At 37.9% G+C, this 19,660-nt stretch overlaps 2 protein-coding genes across 4 annotated transcripts; one reads left to right on the top strand and one right to left on the bottom strand.

The window, feature by feature from the left end:
• The first annotated feature begins 480 nt into the window (after positions 1-480).
• On the top strand, positions 481-3,367 carry si:ch211-222l21.1 (prothymosin alpha). 2 transcript variants are annotated; one of them, XM_048172910.1, is made up of 5 exons: positions 481-710; positions 1,767-1,859; positions 2,159-2,228; positions 2,315-2,394; positions 2,475-3,367. In XM_048172910.1, the coding sequence occupies exons 1-5, from the start codon at positions 660-662 to the stop codon at positions 2,544-2,546; spliced, it is 366 nt and encodes a 121-aa protein (XP_048028867.1). In that variant the 5' UTR covers positions 481-659; the 3' UTR covers positions 2,547-3,367. The 2 variants fall into 2 exon arrangements, with proteins under 2 accessions (XP_048028867.1, XP_048028866.1); XM_048172909.1 differs by having other exon boundaries at positions 2,312-2,394.
• Positions 3,368-6,379: 3,012 nt separating this feature from the next.
• slc45a1 (solute carrier family 45 member 1) lies at positions 6,380-19,000 on the bottom strand. Of its 2 annotated transcripts, XM_048173331.1 has the most exons (10): positions 18,746-19,000; positions 17,702-18,135; positions 15,604-15,696; positions 15,167-15,391; positions 13,181-14,061; positions 12,934-13,087; positions 11,606-11,782; positions 11,316-11,521; positions 9,494-9,719; positions 6,380-6,793 (listed from the first exon to the last, which is right to left on the bottom strand). In XM_048173331.1, exons 2-10 carry the CDS (start codon positions 18,123-18,125, stop codon positions 6,765-6,767), a joined length of 2,415 nt encoding a protein of 804 aa, XP_048029288.1. In that variant the 5' UTR covers positions 18,126-18,135; positions 18,746-19,000; the 3' UTR covers positions 6,380-6,764. The 2 variants fall into 2 exon arrangements, with proteins under 2 accessions (XP_048029288.1, XP_048029287.1); XM_048173330.1 differs by lacking the exon at positions 6,380-6,793 and having other exon boundaries at positions 8,856-9,719.
• Between the last annotated feature and the right edge of the window lie 660 nt (positions 19,001-19,660).

Here is a 19,660-nt window from a genome sequence, read left to right as displayed (position 1 = left end):
AAATAAATAAATAAATAAACAAGAATTTTGAATCTGACATCATCCAATATTTAGATTTTTGTTCTAGAAATGTATGCAAATTAGCGCATATTTAATTAAATAACGCCTAATTTGCATATTTAAACATAACATTTTAAAAAAACACAAAAAATGTCAGCAATTTTTAATGTAATCAATCAGCTGGGGAAGTATTGTGATTTCTATTAGTTAACTTTTTTACCCTAGGGTGTCTCGCCTTAAATTTACATAGAGAATGAGGAACCAAAACAAAGAAATTTAGATTTACGTCACCAAAATGGCTTGAATTGATCATGACCTTTTCGACACACTCAAAACAGTATTTTTAAAAGACCGGGTAAAGGGTAAAATTAAATATTCCACCAATAAGACAAGACGGGAGCTTTACAAGAAGAGGCGGAACTTTATGAAACAATTGACAGTGGCTTCTCCAATCAAATCGAAGAAAGGATTTACGTTGCTACACTTCTGTCCAATCAGATGCCAGTGAGGTTGACGCTGCTCTCAACGCGCCTTTCAGTTCTCAGGTTCTGGCAGTTTTGATTCACTCTTCCTCCTCACGTCCGACCGTCTCCTACCTCATCCCACCACTTCTAACGCTTTTTTCGGACATTTTTCTTTAAAACATCTCTATAAACACCATGGCTGATACCGCTGTTGACACAACCACCACTCCCGAGGTCACCGCAAAGGTAAGTTCGCTTGAAAATAATGTATTTGAGGTAATTAGGCTAATTTGGAAATTAAAACAGAGGGGAAAAGCTGATTTTTAACAGCGGTAAATGTTATTCTTAATGTGAAAATGTTAAATTAGTATTCTCCGTACACCAGTATCATATTTTCCGTTAATTCGTGGTTCGCGCCGAGTCGTGTTTAAATGTAACGGTTAAAAGCAGAACCGCTAAAAGTCGTTAAAAATGAGGCAAACCTCTGAGGACCGAATTCGACATATATTCCCATATGTAATCATATCCAATTAACGTTAAGTATGGGGTTTCGGGGGGAGTGAATTGGTGAACCCATCTGCCAATTTTTTTTTTTTCTCTCGTTCTTTGAAATTTTTGTGTGTGTGCAAGAGTCAAGGCTCTTGATCTCTGCCGCTCGAATAGGCGGGAATATCGCCGCCGCGTGCTGTAAATCGTTCGCGCCTCCCGCCCCCAGTCTCCCGAGCACGTTGTCTTGGCGCGCGCTCTGCCTCCTTTTGTTTCCAGCTCGGCGCGTGTGCGCGCATGCGCGTGCACGACCCCTATCGGGGAATAAAAGGGGCAAGACGGCGCTAAATAACCTTAAGTGACCTCGACATGTGTGTCTGAACAATAGATTTAATCCACTAAGCCGTGAACTTAAATTGATTGTCTATATAGTAGTGCTGACAACATTACAAAAAAGAAAGATTACATTTTTTCCATTCCGATTAACCATTAGAAAGCGTGGTTCATACTAAATTTATATAAAAAATGATGACATAGTTTCTGAAAGTGTTTTTAAAGCCAAAACCTGAGGTGGTTTTCACGACCCTGGTGTTGGTTTGCCATTTAATGTATTTTAACAGGCCGTCATCCAGCTGGTGTGTGTGGTCTGTGGCTCATCTGTGTGTGTGGGTGGGGAAGAAACTCACGGAAACAAACTTTCCCCTATACTACCATGAGAAACGCTTACGCTATCAATGTGAAATAAGCACATGCCGCCTTGTTTATGCAGTCTGAGGGGGTTTATTTATTAACCGATAAACTTCTGCTTTATTTCAGGACCTGAAAGAAAAGAAAGAGGTTGTTGAAGAGGCAGCGGAGGCCGCGAAGGAAAACGGCAGCGAAGACGCACCTGCCAATGGAAATGGAACAGTAAGCGTTGAGTATTTCCCAGCAGGCCTTGTGGCTTTTGTCCCCTAGTTACCCGCTCGCCGCGCAGGTGTTGGAGGGCCCCCTCCCCCTCTTTCATCACCCGGCTCTTTGTTTAGGGTTCGAGAACTGACACAGATGCATCATCTGAGGCTGTGCACATGGTTTCTCAGCACATAACCGACCTTCCCACAAACGTTGGAAATTATCATAATGATACTTAATTGTCATAAATCCCCAAATCATCTGGTGACATAACAAACTTGGTATCGGTTTCACTCACTGTGTTTTCTCTCTACTAGACTACTAATGGTGCTTCACATGAAGAAGAGGAAACCAATGAGGATGAAGAGGGTGGGGATGATGAGGAGGGTGAGTTTGACTTTGACTCATAAACTGCGCATTTTTCCACCAATGCAAAAACTGATTATTGACACACTTCTGGTTGTCAACAGCAGGAGAGGCAGAGGAGGAGGAGAAGAACGGTGCTGAGGAAAAGGCAGATGAACATCCAGTGAAACGTCCAGCGGAAGAGGAGGTGGGTTCGAGTTTCAGTCCACACATGGACACAAACCCTAACGTTTCCAGCACGTCTAATCTTTGCTTGTCTGCTTACAGGAGGCAGTGGAAACAAAGAAACAGAAGACAGAGGAGAACGGCGACTCCACAGAGGCTGAAGTCAAAGCTTAAAGTTCTCGCTGCCCTTCAGTAGCTCTGTCTGTATGGTCAGTTCGACCTAGTAGAGTTTGTGCTTTTCTGTATATTTTACACATTCTTTTTGCCGCTACAAGATCTTTTTTTATTGCACTGAGGCCCATAACATCATCATGACCCTGTCCCCTTTTTGTAAGACCTTATTTATTGGTGTAGGACCAACATTAGAACCCTGTGTTCAAAGAAACGACGGACAGTTTATTTTAGCGCACGTTTAACAAGCACACATTCTACTCTGTTATTTGACCAGCGGATGCACACACAAAGCAACTGAAAGCCTGAGGTTCTGTCATTTTTCATGGGTGACATTTTTCTGATCCACTAAAGACCAAAGATGAGTTTTAAGCAGGGGCTAATAGACAATGTTTAACCTGGTTGTGCTGCTAGAAGTTAATCCCTCGCTTTGGCAGATCAGTTAACATAACAGATGGCTCACATGAATGAGAGGGTTTTCTTAGTCATCGCATCGCCCGCCCCCTTTTCTGAACAGCCTCTAACATGTTAATTAACCCCTTTTTAAATCTTGAAGGTCTTTTGTTCCATATGCATTTAAAAGGATTATATCTTTCTATCCTTATGTACAGTTTTGGGGGTTTTTGTTTTATCATTGTGTTTTATATGGGAAGTGCAGAATGAAAACAATCTATAACAGAACTGTATGCTGGTACTGGTGTTCTTTCAGTCCTTCAAAGCAAAACCTTTTTTTATTATTGTGTTTTGGTTGCTTTTTGACCACTGCTTTGTATAGTTTGGTTCAGGATTATAAATAAAAAAAAAAAACAGTCGTCTTTTTAAAATGAGTGCCTCTGGGGTCTTTTTTTTTAAACGTCTTGTTGGGGGTTGCAAAACCTTTGGAGAGCTGTTTGAAACATGATTGAACATGCACCAAGTATTTGAAAGTGTAAAAACTAAAAGTAGCTTTTCACACAAGGAAGACTAGTTACTAGGATTTTCTTTTGTTTATAGGCCAGGTTTGAACTCCATTTGTGATCCTACTGCGCCCCCTGCTGGTTAAAGTCTTAAAGTCCCCCTGTGGTGAAAATCAAATTTTTAATGTTGTTTATATCTGTCTATGTGGTGTTTTTAATATGATTTAAGACAAACCATGTGCAAATTCATAAGTCAACACCATTGACCCTTTTAACATTTCCAAGTTTCTCAGAAGCTAAAGTCTCTATAGTTGTGTAAAATTCGATAGCTGTGAATGAGAGAATACATTAAACATTTTTTTTTTTTTGTTTCCATTTGCTCAAAACAGCAAAAGAAAAACAACAGTGGTTTCACAACTTTCAAAAACAGGAAAAAAATAGATTGATAATGGCAGTCAGAAGAGAGAAATATCTCAATTGTATTGGAAATGAGCCACTGTATTGGAAACACCCTCACAGCAGTGTTAACTGATTGTGTAATTTGATGCAAAGTTAATATACTAAATACTAAGTATAGTCAAAGTCCCTTTGTCATTTTACTCTGTGGCCATCTTTGAAATTCTCAGCAATAGACCCTTTTCACGGACTTGTGATGATGGTCATCAGCATCATAAATCTTGCTAAGTTGTTTATATTTTCTTTTCTTTTTTTTTAAATGTACATTTATTACACTATACCAAAGTCCCTTTAAGACAACTCATTTCACTTGGCGGCCATCTTTGAAATGCCTCTCAGGCATGCAAGTGCAGCTCCAATCTCTTTGAATGGGGAAACATCAAATTCTCCAAAGCTGTTTGCCAAGCTTTCGATTAAATTTTATATTTGAAATCACCAATGAAATCTGACAACAACTGTCTCATAAATTTTGTTTCTAAACGCTCGAATCATGACAAAAAACTGTATTTTTCAGGCTGGATCAAGCTAATGCGCATGCGCAGTCCTAAGTGCGCGTCTCATGTCTCATTTTGGAGGCGTAAGGAACGCCGTTTCCAGGTCCAAGCCTCGACTCGTTTCACTTGAGAATGCCATCAACGGCCGTTTATGAGCGCTATTTATTCATTTTAAACATCAATCATTTTAAAAACTTAAACATTTTAAATACTTACAGTCTATACAACAGTCTCCGTGCTCACAGCGTCACAGATATTAATATTTTAACGATTTATAAAAGATGAATCATTGTCTGGCCATCTGGAATTTTGGTATGAAGATAAAGGTTATAATTATATATATTTTTTCTAGTATTACACCACATCGTGTGTGTATATTAGCACCATTTGTTGTTTTCTTGTGGTATGATAGACCGTTAGGACCCGGAAGCGCTGCCGTGTGACGTCAGACTTAACAACCGGATATTCTTTGTCTGAGGCGCACGTCTGACTGTTTCTATAGGAACCGGAGGAATGGCCGCTGCAGTGACGCGATGACTTTACCAATCGGTGATTGGTTCTTATTTTTGAAGGCGGGACTTATTCCGCCATATTGTGCGTGCCACTTTCTCCCATTCAAAACAATACGAGTGACGCGTCTTGTGTTTTATAGTCTTTGGTATAGTGTCATAAATGTACATACATTTAAAAAAAATATATATATATATATATAATAAACTTGGCAAGATTTAGAATGCTGATGACCGTTAAAATGCGTCATCAAGTCCGTGAAAAGGGTCTATTGCTGAGTATTTTGTCTTTAAAACTGCAGTGATCTAAAGAGTTTAAGACACGCGGTTTGAAATCGCTGGTGTTTCTGACGTCTCAAACTTCCTTGTAACCAATCACGTCAATGTGCCGGCAGGCTTTAGCATATCATTAACTATGACCGCTCTGAAGCAAGGGAGTCATGTAACATTAACAACACATTATTAGCTGTTTGATAATGTAGTCAAGCAAAAGGCTAATCATATTAATTACCGTTATGTGTCCGACGTTGTAAAAAGCGATACCATAGACCAGTGTTGCCAAGTCTGCGGTTTTCCCGCGAAATTGGGCTACTTTTACACTGTTGCCGCGGGTTGTTTTTCATGTCCGCGGGTTGAATCGATCCAAAACATGATATCGGATTTTATCAGGGGAGCCCCGCCAAAAAATGCGAATTTTACCCCCCGGACACGATTTTTACCATGGGACCCCACTGAAATACCATTGGGCTAGTTTTGAGAAGCAATTGGGCGGGTTTTGTTGTGAAAACCTGGCAACCCTGCCATAGACCCTTTCACAGATTGTAATGACGCGTTTTCAAAGTTTTTAATATTTTTATTTTTAAAAAAAACGTATGTACATTTATAACACTATACTTAGTATTATATTACCTTTGCATCAAATTACAAAAAAACTAGTTAACGCCGCTGTGAGAGTGTTTCTAATACAGCGGCTATGGGAGTGACGGTAAAATTGACATCTTTCTCTCTTCTGACTGCCGTTATCAATCGCTCTAGCTATTTTTTTCCTCTTTGAAAGTTGTGAAAACACTATTGTGAAGTTTTTCTTTTGCTATTTGAGAAAATGGAAACACAAAAAATATATTTAATATATTCTCTCATATAGAATTTTACCCAACTATGACGACTTCCGCTTCTGAGAAACCCGGAAATGTGAAAAGGGTCTATTGTGCAGCGTTTACCTCGGTAAGCTGACTGAGTGGATCTCTGAGCTCGTGCGAGTGAGTGGAGGCGGGGCTAATTAGCATATTCATAGATCCGCATATACTAAATAAAGCAAGGGTGTAGAGTTACATTCAAGCTATTTTAACGCATGAAGATTTGAAGATAATCAAATATGAGTTTTAAGGGATAAAATCATTGACTACAGGGGGACTTTAAACATGGACCTACTAGAAGCTACACCAGTCAACTGGAACAACATCTGCAGCACAAAACCTTCATCCTGTGACATCTGTTTAATTCTCAGAGCATTTACCTGTACAATGCCACTTATTTACATCATTTTCCTTAGTGGAAGATACCATATCTGTACATGCTCGTGTAGATTAAGCAAAGAATGTGATGATTTCAACTCATTCAGTTCTTTATTCGTCGCTTCTTGATTTGCTTGCTACCTGGTGAACATGAGTTTTTTTTTTAAGTATGAAGTGTTGCATGTATTGCAAAGCAAAACAAACAAAACAAAAAAGATGCTTAGCAATACAGGCACACAATTCTGAGCGCTCTGGTGGAGAGTCCATATTTGTTGTCCAGATTTGTCGTAGTCACCAAACAATACATTTGGCTTGTTCTTCCGCACAGGGCCTGTTTCCGTATTGCGATCACTCACGCCCCAGCCTCAACGTCCGCTCTGCCTGATAATGACAAGAACGACGGTCATTACAACGATCACGCCAGACCACAGGAAAGCAGGCATGAGAGCGTGCGTTCCATGACATGGCTCAGTAGGGGAACCATAAATACGTCATTTATGTTTTTCTTACAAATATGTCATTGGAGCGTCCACCAGTGTCAAGCTACGAGCCATGTTACAGTATGGCAAACATGCGAAAGGAATATCGGCACTCATAAACTGTGTAGTAGGTAGCTAGTATTCAAATGACGAGCCTAATCACTTTAAAATACTATGTGCAAAACGAAGAACCAATAGAGACACAGACATTCTCTGTTTTACTGTCATACAGTTTGAAACAGAGGCCTACAGTAAGGCATCAATGCGGCTTTACATGCAAACAAACCGACAGGTGACATCTTCAAACAGTTCATGTTGACAGGATACATTTGCTTTGGACATGTGAGAGGGGTTTACTTTTATTAAAAGCAATGAACTTTAACAATTAGCTGATCATAAACAATATAAAGAGAGCTCAGAGAGCTATAAACAGTTTTGGCTTCCTCTGTTACGAGGAATCGGCAGTAAAAAAAAAAAAACATTTGACATATGTACACGCCAGATGAAAGTAGTCAGGCATCACATGTTCACAAACACACTTTCTCTCATACACACACTACACAAGCTTGCCTTCATGCAGTCACTGTTTGCAGCATGCTTACGTTAAGAGATCTGAGTGAGATGCATAGTCAAAAAACGCAGCTCTTTTACCCTCTCTCACATCTCCAGGACTGCGTAAAGTGAGGAAGATGTATCTGAAGCAAGCTCAAAGAGTCTGGGCTGTTTGTTTGTGTGGACGGGGTCCAAAATTAACTTTTTACCATGTTTTCCAACGGCTGTTGAATATTTTTGCACAATTTATATACAACATTGGGTCCAAAAGTCTGTATTGTTTTTGCATTCTTTTCTAATTTAAAACAATTAGCAAAAATTGAGTGAGATTTATCTGAAATTAGTGAGCTCAGAATTTGGTTTGTCTATTTGCATGACAGCAGCACTGAAGATTATTTTATGGAAGCCCATTTCCACCACATAAGAACAAAAAAAATCATGCTTTGGTAAATCAAAATGAGATGAAAAGTCAAAATTATGACATTATAAGGTGAAATTATGACTTAAAAAGTCATAATTTCAACTTAGTATGTCATTTTTGACTTTTGATGTCATAATTTAGACAATAATTATTAATTTAGTAATAATTTTAACTAAAGATGTCAGTTTCCACTTTTTAATAATTTCAACTTGGTATGTCATATTTTCAACTTTTTGTCAATTTCGACTTTTTAAGTATGTCAGTTTTAGACTTTTTATTTCATAATTTCCACTGTCATAATTTCGACTTATTTCATAATTTTCGATTAATAATTTTGACTTTTTTTCCTAATTTCAACTTTTCATCTCATAATTATGACTCAGTAGTATGTCATAATTTTGACTTTTTTTTCATAATTTGATTACATAATATGATTTACCAGAGCATGACTTTTTTTCCTTATATGGTGGAAATGGGCTTCCATATGATTTAAACAAAACCAGATGATTATGTTTATCAGAATGTTTAGAAAATGACATAATTTACTGTATATATATATATATATATATATATATATATATATATAGTCAAACCAAAAATTATTCAGACATTTTTGATATTTTTGATATATTTTTACTAGTGGGTACAGGACACTATAGTTCATTTATGTAAGTGAGGATAGCAAAATAAAGTAAACTGTGACATATTATCCCCAAAAATTCTTCATACAGTGGACTACCAAAAATTATTCAGACACTTTGACCTGACCATGTTTTGCTTAAGTGTTATCTGACATAATTAAGATTATTTTTTTCTGACACAGTTTAACTCTGAGATCTTGTCATATTTTATTACAATTTTTTTAAATTATAGTGAATAAACTGAATTAATGAATGAAATGTTCAAGGTGTCTGAATACATTTTGGTTTGACTATATATATATATATATATATATATATATAAAAATCATAAAACGTTACTGTTTATTTTTACATTGGGAAAAACAAACAGTTTTTCATGTAAAAATAAACAAAGTTATATTTACTGTATATACTGTATGTATGTGTCCTAAATCTTAAAACTTTATTTTTATGGGGGAAAAAAATAGAAATTTCAATGTGGTCTCAGACTTAAGGACCCTAATGTATGTATATTTTTGTACTTTTGAAGAAAAACATCCCTTTATCCCTTACATATTTGCGTCATATATGAAAATGGTTACAAAAACGTGGTTCTGTTCCTCAAAATTTAGTTTTGGTGAAATTTCTCTGTAGTGTTGTCTATAGTGTACTGAAGTGAAAACATTTGGCTTCCTATAAACATCTGACAGCAAGTTTTCCACTAGGGTAAAAGGTGTTTGAAGATACACAACAGTCACTGATCTTTTATTTAGAGGACTGTTGGAATTTCTCTGCTTTGATTCTTGGATATCAAAGAGCTTTAGACTATCGTTCTTACATCATGGTTTATGTTATGTTGCAAATCAAGACAGCTACCAAACAACTGTCTGGTAACTCGTGTGGTGCTGATGGAGTGTTAATTTTGGACCCGGTGTGTGTGTGTTCGGTGTGAGAGAACAGATCTAAATGTGCACCAGTAGTGGCTGGGTCTCACTCTGGGGAGGCTCACCCTCGGGTGCTGGCAGATGGTACACCACACACAGTGAGGAGTACAGGCACCCCACAAATGACATCAGACTTGAAAAGTACATCACGCCCTGGGCCCCACCCACCAGCGTTGTCAGTGGGCCCATCGCCACGGAAACCAGGATTTGTGCCAGGAAGTACTGACAGCTGAGCAGGGAGATGTCCACCCCCATCCCTCGCCTGGTCCCGTTCTCTGATGAGCCGCAGAACTGCCGGAAGAACATGTGGACATTCATGACTGAGATCAATGAAATCTGAAGTCACAATGAGTGAGTGAAGACTAATTGCAGTCAGATAGATTCAGTAAACATTTAGTACTGCAACTTATATACAAGTTAAACTCCATCATCATGCTGTCGATTTCCACTGACAAGTATTTTGGGTGTGAAAACATGCAAAATGCATGTCCTGTATTGTACTTACAATGAAGTCTATGGGGAAAAATATTAAAGAGGGTTTAAAAGCAGAAATGTGCCACTTATATTGTTGTTAAAAAATGTCTTTCATGAGCTGTAAAGATGTATAAAATCATCATTTTATGTGTTGCCAACATATTATTGCAAATAGTTATGTTAAATTCCAATTTTCCCTATTATTTATATCCCTATTGTAGGGGTATTGTCTAAAAACTACTATGTTCACTATAGTTGTGAAAGGAATTTAAAGATTCTATATAATTTTGCACAAACAAGGTTAGTATAAGCAATTTGGTCACTAGTCTCATGTGAACACAATTTTGATGTTTATACTGATTCTATTGCAAATGCATTCCCATAAACACAATCTTGTCCGGTTTCACAGACAAGGTTTATGCCTATTCCCAAACTAAAATGCATGTTTGAGTCGTCTTAACTGAAAGCAACGTGCACTGACATATCTTAAAATATGGCAATGTTTTGTATCAAGATGCACATCAGTAATGCGTTATTTTCCAAGGCACGCTTATTAAAGCTACTTAAAGGATTAGTTCACTTCAGAATTAAAATTTCTTGATAATTTACTCACACCCATGTCATCCAAGATGTTTGTCTTTCTTTCTTCAGTCGAAAAGAAAGAAGGTTTTTGAGGAAAACATTCCAGGATTTTTCTCCAAACAGAGGACTTCACTGGGTTCAACAGGTTGAAGGTCCAAATGTCAGTTTCAGTGCAGCTTCAAAGGGCTCTACATGATCCCAGATGAGGAATATCTAGCAAAACGATCGGTCATTTTCTAAAAAAAATAAAACTTATATACTTTTTAACCACAAATGCTCATCTTGCTCTGCTCTGCAATGCGCCACACATTACCTAATCACGTTGGAAAGGTCACACGAAAAACTCCGACATCGTTGTTTTACCTTTTTTTGTAAAGGCCGTGACCTTTCTAACGTGATTACGTAATGCGTGGCGCATCTCAGAGCAGTGCAAGACGTTAAAAAGTATATATATATATATATTTTGTTTTTTTTAAATAACCAATCATTTCTCTAGATAAGACTCTTATTCCTCATCTGGGATCATGTAGAGCTCTTTGAAGCTGCGCTGAAACTGACATTTGGACCTTCAACCTGTTGAATCCCAGTGAAGTCCACTATATGGAGAAAAATCCTGGAATGTTTTCATCAAAAACCTTAATTTCTTTTTTACTGAAGACAATCATCTTGGATGACATGGGGGTGAGTAAATTATCAGGGAATTTTAATTCTGAAGTGAACTAATCTTTTACATGTCCTAATTTAACTAAGACCTGTCTCTGAAACCTGGCCTTTGTGTTTTTTACATCTAATTATTGTGTGTTTCTGCGCTGCAGATGATCTTCCTCTCACCTGTGGGCTCTGGTAGTATTCACAGAGCAGAGAGTAAGGCAGCGTACAGAGAGAGGAGAAGAGAACTCCGTAGGTGACGCAGAGAGACAGCAGCACATACAGGTTGGTGGAGAGAGTGGCCAGCCCTGTGCCCAAACCAAAGGCCAGATAGGCAAAAAAATACAGTGAACGCAATGAGAAGCGCTCCTCCAGCTTCTCAAGAATGGCTGATGACAAAAGAAAGAAATGCTATTACACAATAGTCTTTATGCATGGTCAAGTTGTACAGTATCGGTCACACTTTCACCAACCTGAATAAAAAGCAGCACTAAATGCATAGATGCACATCCCCCAGCAGCCCATGGTGACGCCCGAATTGTAGCGTTTGTACTCCTCTGAATCGTGGTGAGCCTTTGGGTCTCCACCAAACACAACCTCCCCCATGAAGTCGGTGTAGAAGAGCAGCATCCCCTCAAACGATAACCAACCTGAGGATCGTGTCCAAATTTATGATGGAAGATGACATAGTAGGACTTTTAAAAACACTCTCAAAACACTTGAAATAACTTTAGATAAGCAAGAAACCCCAAGATTATTATTCACAAAGTTGTACACATCATTTGAATTTTTTATTATAATTTAAATCATTTTTACCTATAAATGTATAACATTCCCAGATCTAATACATCTGATCTTACCATATTTAAATCCATTCCAATCAGTTATTTTATTTTATTAATAATTTTGTATTTTAGTATTTATATTTTTATTTATTTTCACATTTATTTAATTTATTCATTTATGTCATTTTTAAAAAATATTTCTATTTAATTTTAATTAATTGTATTTCAGTTTTAGTTTTAGTACTTTAACTTAAACTTTTCAGTTAGTTGCAAGGAAACATTGCAAATTTTTGAACCTAACTGCAAAATGTTTCATCTAATATTTAAATGTTATTTTAGCTTATTTCAGCTTTATTTCAATGAACTTTTATTGTACTGTCAAAAATTATTTTAATATCTTACCATATTTAAATCCATTCCCTAAAATCAGTGTTATTTTATTTTAGTATTATTTATCCTCTATTGCTGTAAAATTTATTAATAATTTTGTATTTTGGTATTTATATATTTATTTATTTTCAAATGTATTTAATTTATTCATTTATTATTAGACATTGTATTATTTACTTTTTGTTTATTTATTTTTTACATTTTTATTAGTTTAATTTTTATTACTTTAAGTTTTTTCAGTTAGTTGCAAGGAAACATTGCTAATTTTTTAATCTAACTGTATCTAATATTAAAATTTTATTTTAGTATATTTCAGCTTTATTTCAATTTACTTTTATTGTACTGTCAAAAATTATTTTACATTTTTTTATTAACAATAACAATGCAAAATTGATCAGATTTCCCTCCAAATCAGTGCAAAAAATGCAAAAAAAACGGTAGCTAATACTTCCATATTTTATTATTTTGCAGTTAAGGATTTTAATCAGCTGTAGGTCTTTGCTAACACCTTAATTTGTTATCAAAATCTTAATATCAGTGCTCTTTAAAACAACAACAAAAATGCATATAAAATATCAGCCTCAGACATTTTGTATATGGCTAATGAAATTCAAAACCTATATTACCCAGGAAATGGTTGGTGCACAGGCTTCGTAAACATGGAGGCATCCTGCAGATGGCAGTACAGAGCAGCTTGATTGACATCTGAGAGTCTGCTCCTTCATGGCTGCCACCGAGGTCACTGTCATAGCGCATTCCATTCAGCAATATATTTGCCACCTTGAGAAAAGATCAGAGATAAAAACAGGCTAAAGTTCAATGCAAAGTTGTATACATACAATGTACATAGTCAAACCTACAGTGCACACCGACCTGTTGACTGAAAGTGACAGTGCGTCTACGACCGTTGTCCAAGCCACCACTTGGAGTAATTATCGGGTCCTCCATTAAGGCCAGACTCTGGGGGCGCTTCAGTATCCCTGAGGTACTGCCTCGCTGTGACCCCGCCACGGCCTCATTAGGCTGGTCGGCAGGTTCAATGGCTTGTTTTTGCTCATTAGCTTGCAACGCTTCAGTCGCCAGCAACTCTCCGTTAGGCTGTGAGAGTTTGTTTTGCTGTGCAACTTCATTTTCACCAGGCGTTTCACTTTGCCCTTGAGGAGGGGGCGTGTCTCCTGGTGGCAGAGGCGGAGCCACCGCCTCCGGTTCTAATGGCTGAGGAGTCTGCTGTCCGGTGTAGCATTCAATCAATACTCTGTCTATGTAGGAGGTGCCTAAAGAGGAAGCAAACTCATTAATGCCTGTGAGCGAGTTATCCCGACTGATGAAGCTGCCGTATTTGGGTGTCAAAGGACTGATAGGGGAGATGGGGCTGGTGAGGCCTGCGTAGAGACGTGCGTTGGCGCTGCTCGAGCGACCCAGTGGATCCTGGTAGCGGCAGTTGGAGAACTGGCTGTTATATAGGGCTTCCTCCTCGTCCTCATCGTCCTGGTCTGCAGCAGCTCCAGGAGGCGGCGGTGGGGAGGGCGGCAGAGGGAAATTGGGGCTCTTGAGGTTCTGGCCGCTTCTCGTTTGAGGCTGGGACTGGGGTAGAGGTCGCTCAGGAATACTCGTGAGGGTCATGGCCGTGGTGGCGGCGAGGGTGATACTGGTGAACAGGTATATGACCCGGAGCTGGCCACCCATTGACCTTCCGAACTCAGTTTTGTCCCAGTTAATGCCACCCACAATGTAACCAAACCCACCTCCAAGGCCTGAGTTAAATGAAAGATGCAATAGATAGATGAAAGGTTAGAAGTGAAATGAATGATGCAATAGTATTGTTATACAGTAGTGTTATTGTTAAATAAAACTATTAAAATAATTTTGTGTCATTGAAATAAAGCTGAAATAAAATATAAATATTAGATGAAAAACTTAAAAAACTTAAAAATTAGAAAAGTTGCCTTCACAACTAACTGAAATAAGTGCTAAAGTAAGTCCTAAACTAAATAAAACTTATAACAATTACAAAAGCACATAACACAATGACAACTTAAACTAAAATTAAAATATAAAAAAAAAATTAAATTCACAATATTAATAAATACTATAATTGTATATATTGTAAATAATACTAAACTGATTTAACACTGATTTTCAATTAATGAATTTAAATATGTTAAATTAAAGTGAGTTAAATGGGTCTATACTTTTATAAGTAACTGAATAGTTGGTAAAATTAGCCAAAATAATTAGAAATGTTTCCTTCACAACTAATTGAAATAAATAAGTTACAGCTGAAGTACTAAAATTACTAAAACTGTAATAAAAATAAATTAAAGCTAAATAGAAATATTTAAAAAAAAAAGTGAAAAGAGCACAAAACAAAATTACTAACAATGAAACAAATTAAAATGAAAATATTTATATAAAAAAAGCTAATTAAAAAAAATAAAAAATACTATATTAATATATAAATAATATTAAAATAACACAGATTTTCAGGCAAATTATTTAAATATGGAAAATGTGTTAAATAGACCTAGGAGTACAATACTTTTATACGTAACTGAAAACATAGTCAAATGAGTCAAAATATACAACTTTGTTAAAAGTGACAAAAGCACATAATACAATTACTAAGACATTTTAACTAAAATTAAAAGCTAATTCAAAATATTAATAAATACTATAGTAGTATATATATATAGATATTTCTAAAATAGCACTAATGTTATTAGACATATATTGGATTATGAAAAAAAGTCTATATGAGTACTATAACATCTTGCAGCATATGCTGACAGTTAGTTCCATAACAAACATATGCTTTAAATAAGTAATTAGCCATAATTAATCTCAAAGTTGTGCTCTAACCTGCCAGAAGAGCATGTATATTTAGACCTCGGTCTTGGTCCTCTGGGCTACACACGTCCATCATGTACGCATGACTGGGGTTGTCAGCTGAGTCCGCACTGAAGTCCATCAGAACCACGCCGCACACCGTCAGCACGATGCCCCACTTGTGATCGAGGGTTGTGTCTGCCAGAGCTGATCCAATGTCCCTTCCATTCAGCACCAGTGTTAGCCCCATCAGAGCCCCTACAAACACAGCAAAAGAACAACATTTACACTCATTTCTTTAATGCAAGTTAAGAATGCAAGTTTAACAAGTGATTGCAATTGATTAAATTATTTGAAAAATAAAAGTAAAACACAGTAAACTATAAACAGCAAAGAGTTCTAAACAGAGAAACAGATGCTTGATTGAGCAATTAGTGAAGTTTGCAATAACTAAATTCAGTACTGCTTACCTATCGCCAGGGCAAAAATAAAAGGTCTCCTGCGGCCAAAGCGAGACGTACATCGGTCACTCCATGCCCCAAGAATTGGTTGCAGTAGGAATCCTGACAATCAGAAAAAAGAAGAGAGTGTACAAAACGCAACTGGATAAAAGACATGCCGGAAACTGCTCGGAATGGGGCGAGTAGAGCTGGAGGGGTCGCGTTGGTGCCGTGACCCAGGTAAACCTCACTGCCCTGGCCTCAAGAGGCGCACTAGCAATTGATGCGTTCTTCAGCGTCCTTGCCCGACTCCTATGCCGGTGTCATGAGTAATCGAGTCCCCCCAGGAATCAGGTCTCCTTTAGGACCCAGGCAGTAATGCCTGATCAAAAGTTATTATTGTGATGTCTTGACTAATTATAGCCTATTTCACTATTGTATGATGTTTATTACAGTAAGTGCACAAACAACATGCTTCAAATATAAAATGAATGCTGATGTATTGCATAATAAAACAAACTGGAAACAGATATTGGAAGCAAAAAACATACTACATCTAGCAGACTAATCCTTTATTTCTTCGGTGGAACTTTTTAGGATATCCAGCTTATTCTTTTCAATATAATGAAAGCGAATGCTTTTACAAAGGCATACAATTGCTTTGTGTGTGAAACAGACCCAAAAACTTGGCATCTGCTCTAGCTTATGTTCAGGAGAAAAGTATATATTTTTGAGTCTGATTTGTGAATGAATTGCTTGCTTGAGTTGAATGATTCATTCACAGATCTGACGGATCCAGTATTTGAAAGATTCTCAATGAAAGGCGCCCGCTTTCATAAGTTGCTTAGATTAGTATTAAAAGTTAGAGAGTCGTCTAATTATTTCTTGCTCGTAACTAAAAGTAGATCTAATTTGAATCTGAAGAGTAAGACTGATTAAACCTTGAATGACTGCTAGTTGGTAAGACTAGTTTAAAACACAGTGGCTATGTTCATGCAACTGGACTCTGGTTACAACAGTTAACAGGCAGCTTAAAGAGGTCCTTGATTTATATGATTTCTCTTTTTTTAACTTTAGTTAGTGTGTAATGTTGCTGTTTGAGCATAAACAACATCTGTGAAGTTACGACACTCAAAGTTCAATGCAAATGGAGATTTTAACGAATTCTCTGTTTAAAGACTACAACAAATGGCTGGTAAGGGACTACAACGAGCTTCTTCCTGGGTTGGTGACATCACAAACCCTCAAATTTACATAAACCCCGCCCCCGGGAACACGCAACAAAGGGGGTGAGGCCATGTTGGGGTGCTTTAGAGAAGACAAAGAGTTGTTGTAGTATAGTGTTGTTGACATGCCATCATTTTACACCGGACTGCTTCACAAACGAGGGTCAATTCAACACTGGATTTGCACAAAAGATGAACATGATGGCACATGCTAGTGGATGAGTTGAATCAACTCCACAGCAACTACATAAATTTATCCACTAACCATTCAGAAATGTCCAGTTTCATTCTAAAAGTTGTAACTTCTTCCTGAGTCTCTCCATCAGTGTCGACTCCGGTTTGAACAATGTAAGGCTGAACACCGTTACTGACAATCCTCATTTTGGCTGTGTGAGATTCTCCAGCTTTGTTGTTGCTGAGCAATCGAAGCGTGAGCTGTTAAAGCTCCGCCCTCTTCTGGAAAGGGGAGCAGCAGCTCATTTGCATTTAAAGGGACAAACACAAAAACTTTCGCACCCAAATAGGGGCAAATTTGACAAGCTATAATAAATGATCTGTGGGGGATTTTGAGCTGAAACTTCACAGACACATTCTGGGGACACCAGAGACTTATATTACATTACGTAAAAGGGGCATTATAGGTCCTCTATAGGTCTGTTTTTTATACAAAGATACATGGCTTCAGAGGAATTTGAATATAGTGTTATAGACCACTAAAAGCATAAATTTGTGGGAATCGAACCGATGTTGTTAGCACCATGATCTAGTGTTTGATAATAATAATTTACAATCCTCATTCACTTTTTAATTTTAATATTGAAAAGAGCAGCCAGGATAATGTCTCCTTTTATATTCCGTAGCAGAATAAAAAGGAACGTTCATTTCTTTTAATACTTACTTACCTAAAATTGGACTGATGAACCACACAAGACTGTAGAACTGGTCGGGCAGCCCCATCTGAAGTAACACAGGAGTAACGTACGCCGTCTCCATCGCGTAGCTGAACTCGATACCAAACAAAATGCATCCGTTGAAGAGAAGCTCGGGGAAAGTGCGTCTCGGAGGCAGCTCGCTCAGGTCCAGCTGTTCCAGGGGGCACGGAGTGTTTGGCGGCGGTGGCGGAGACGGTCTGATCAGTTTCCGTCTCTTCGGGTGCCTCTGGAAGTTGTTGGCTCTGTGACTGAGGTGCCGTGTGGTGGACGATGGGAAACTGGACGTCTTGGACAGAGTGGGTCTCCAAGTGCCATCCTGGGCAGTCCCGAACTTCCCCCCTACAGGACTGGACAACAGGGGGTCGCTCGAGGTGCCCATTCCAGGAGATAACATTCTGATCACACTGCAAGGGGAAAAAAGTGTGCAAATTACAAAAGACAAGGAAAAGCACCATCTGCACCGAGCGCTCTCAGGTCATGGTGACATTGAGGACAAGATAAACAACACAACTGCATAAAGCAATGGTGCAAAGCACCACAACAGGGGTTTTGTACATCAAATTAGCAGAAAAGTATCGTGAAGAAGCGCCATTGCTTCAAGGAGGTCATTGTATGACACTTCCCTCGTGCACACGACGCACTGCAACCAATGCGCAGCTCCACTGTCAAGATGCGCAGTGCACATGTGGCTCCTCTATAGCTGAGGAAGCAAAACGCATAACTGCAGACTCGTTCCTTCACACTTCAGGTTTCTGATTATCTCTATTTTTTTTAAATTCATGCGTGCATAAAAAGCGCACATGATCTTTTGTGTCATAGAAATGTTTAATAATGGATGACAAGGAGGATGCTTGGAGAGCAAAACATCTTTTTATTTTCAGTTGGACCAAACCACCTGCACTTTAGCGGTGAAATAATCACCCCAATCATTTGCTTTCAAGGTAAACATTATACAATTGAATCGACTCCACTCGTTTGTTCTTTGTGAGAGAGGCGTGCGGATGGAAATATTACCTTTATCCGGGATGCTCTTCATGCATTACTGGTTTGCAAACAGCAGACGGAACGGCACATCATGTTAACGCTGCTGTTTAACGTTTCGTCCTTTTTCGTCCTTTCTGGCGCAGTCATTTCTCAGCTTTTATCGTGCTCCTCCGGTCTTCCCCTGTTCTCTCTTCTCTCCTCGGCTCTCCCCCCCCCCGTGACGTCACGGCATCGCCCCTCCCGCGCAAATCTGCAGCATCAGCATCAACTGAAAACTGACACCTGTCAAAAACACCTTTGGACCTTCAAGATGTTATTTATTAATTTATTTATTTAAATCGACTATTTTAATATTGGAAATACGTTATGAACCTGTTCGTTGTGTGTATACTTTGCGTTTACAAATAAAAACAATCTGCATTTCTTTGGAAATGTTAAATTATAAAGTTTTTTTTATTATTTTATTAATTTATTTACTATTAATCTATTTTATTTTATGTGGAAAGCCCTGTTAGGAACGATATTAAAGGGTTAGATCACCCAAAAATGAAAATAATGTCATTTATTACTCACCCTCATGCCGTTCCACACCCGTATGACCTTTGTTAGTCTTCTGAACGCAAATTAAGATATTTTTGATGAAATCCGATGGCTCAGTGAGGCCTGCATTGACAGCAATGACATTTCCTCTCTCAAGATCCATGAATGTACTAAAAACATATTTAAAAGAGTTCATGTGAGTACAGCGGTTCAGTATTTATATTATAAAGCGACGAGAATATTTTTGGTGTGGCAAAAAAACAAAATAAGACTTATATAGTGATGGCCGATTTCAAAACACTGCTTCAGGAAGCTTCGAAGCGTTATGAATCTTTTGTGTCGAATCATGATTCGGATCGCGTGTCAAACCGCCAAACTGCTGAAATCACGTGACTTTGGCGCTCC

This window comes from Megalobrama amblycephala, linkage group LG21, assembly GCF_018812025.1.
Source record: "Megalobrama amblycephala isolate DHTTF-2021 linkage group LG21, ASM1881202v1, whole genome shotgun sequence".
NCBI classification, from domain to species: Eukaryota; Metazoa; Chordata; class Actinopteri; order Cypriniformes; family Xenocyprididae; genus Megalobrama; species Megalobrama amblycephala.
The sequence above is the reverse complement of the archived record's forward strand: the minus strand, read 5'-3'. Positions and strand labels throughout refer to the sequence as shown.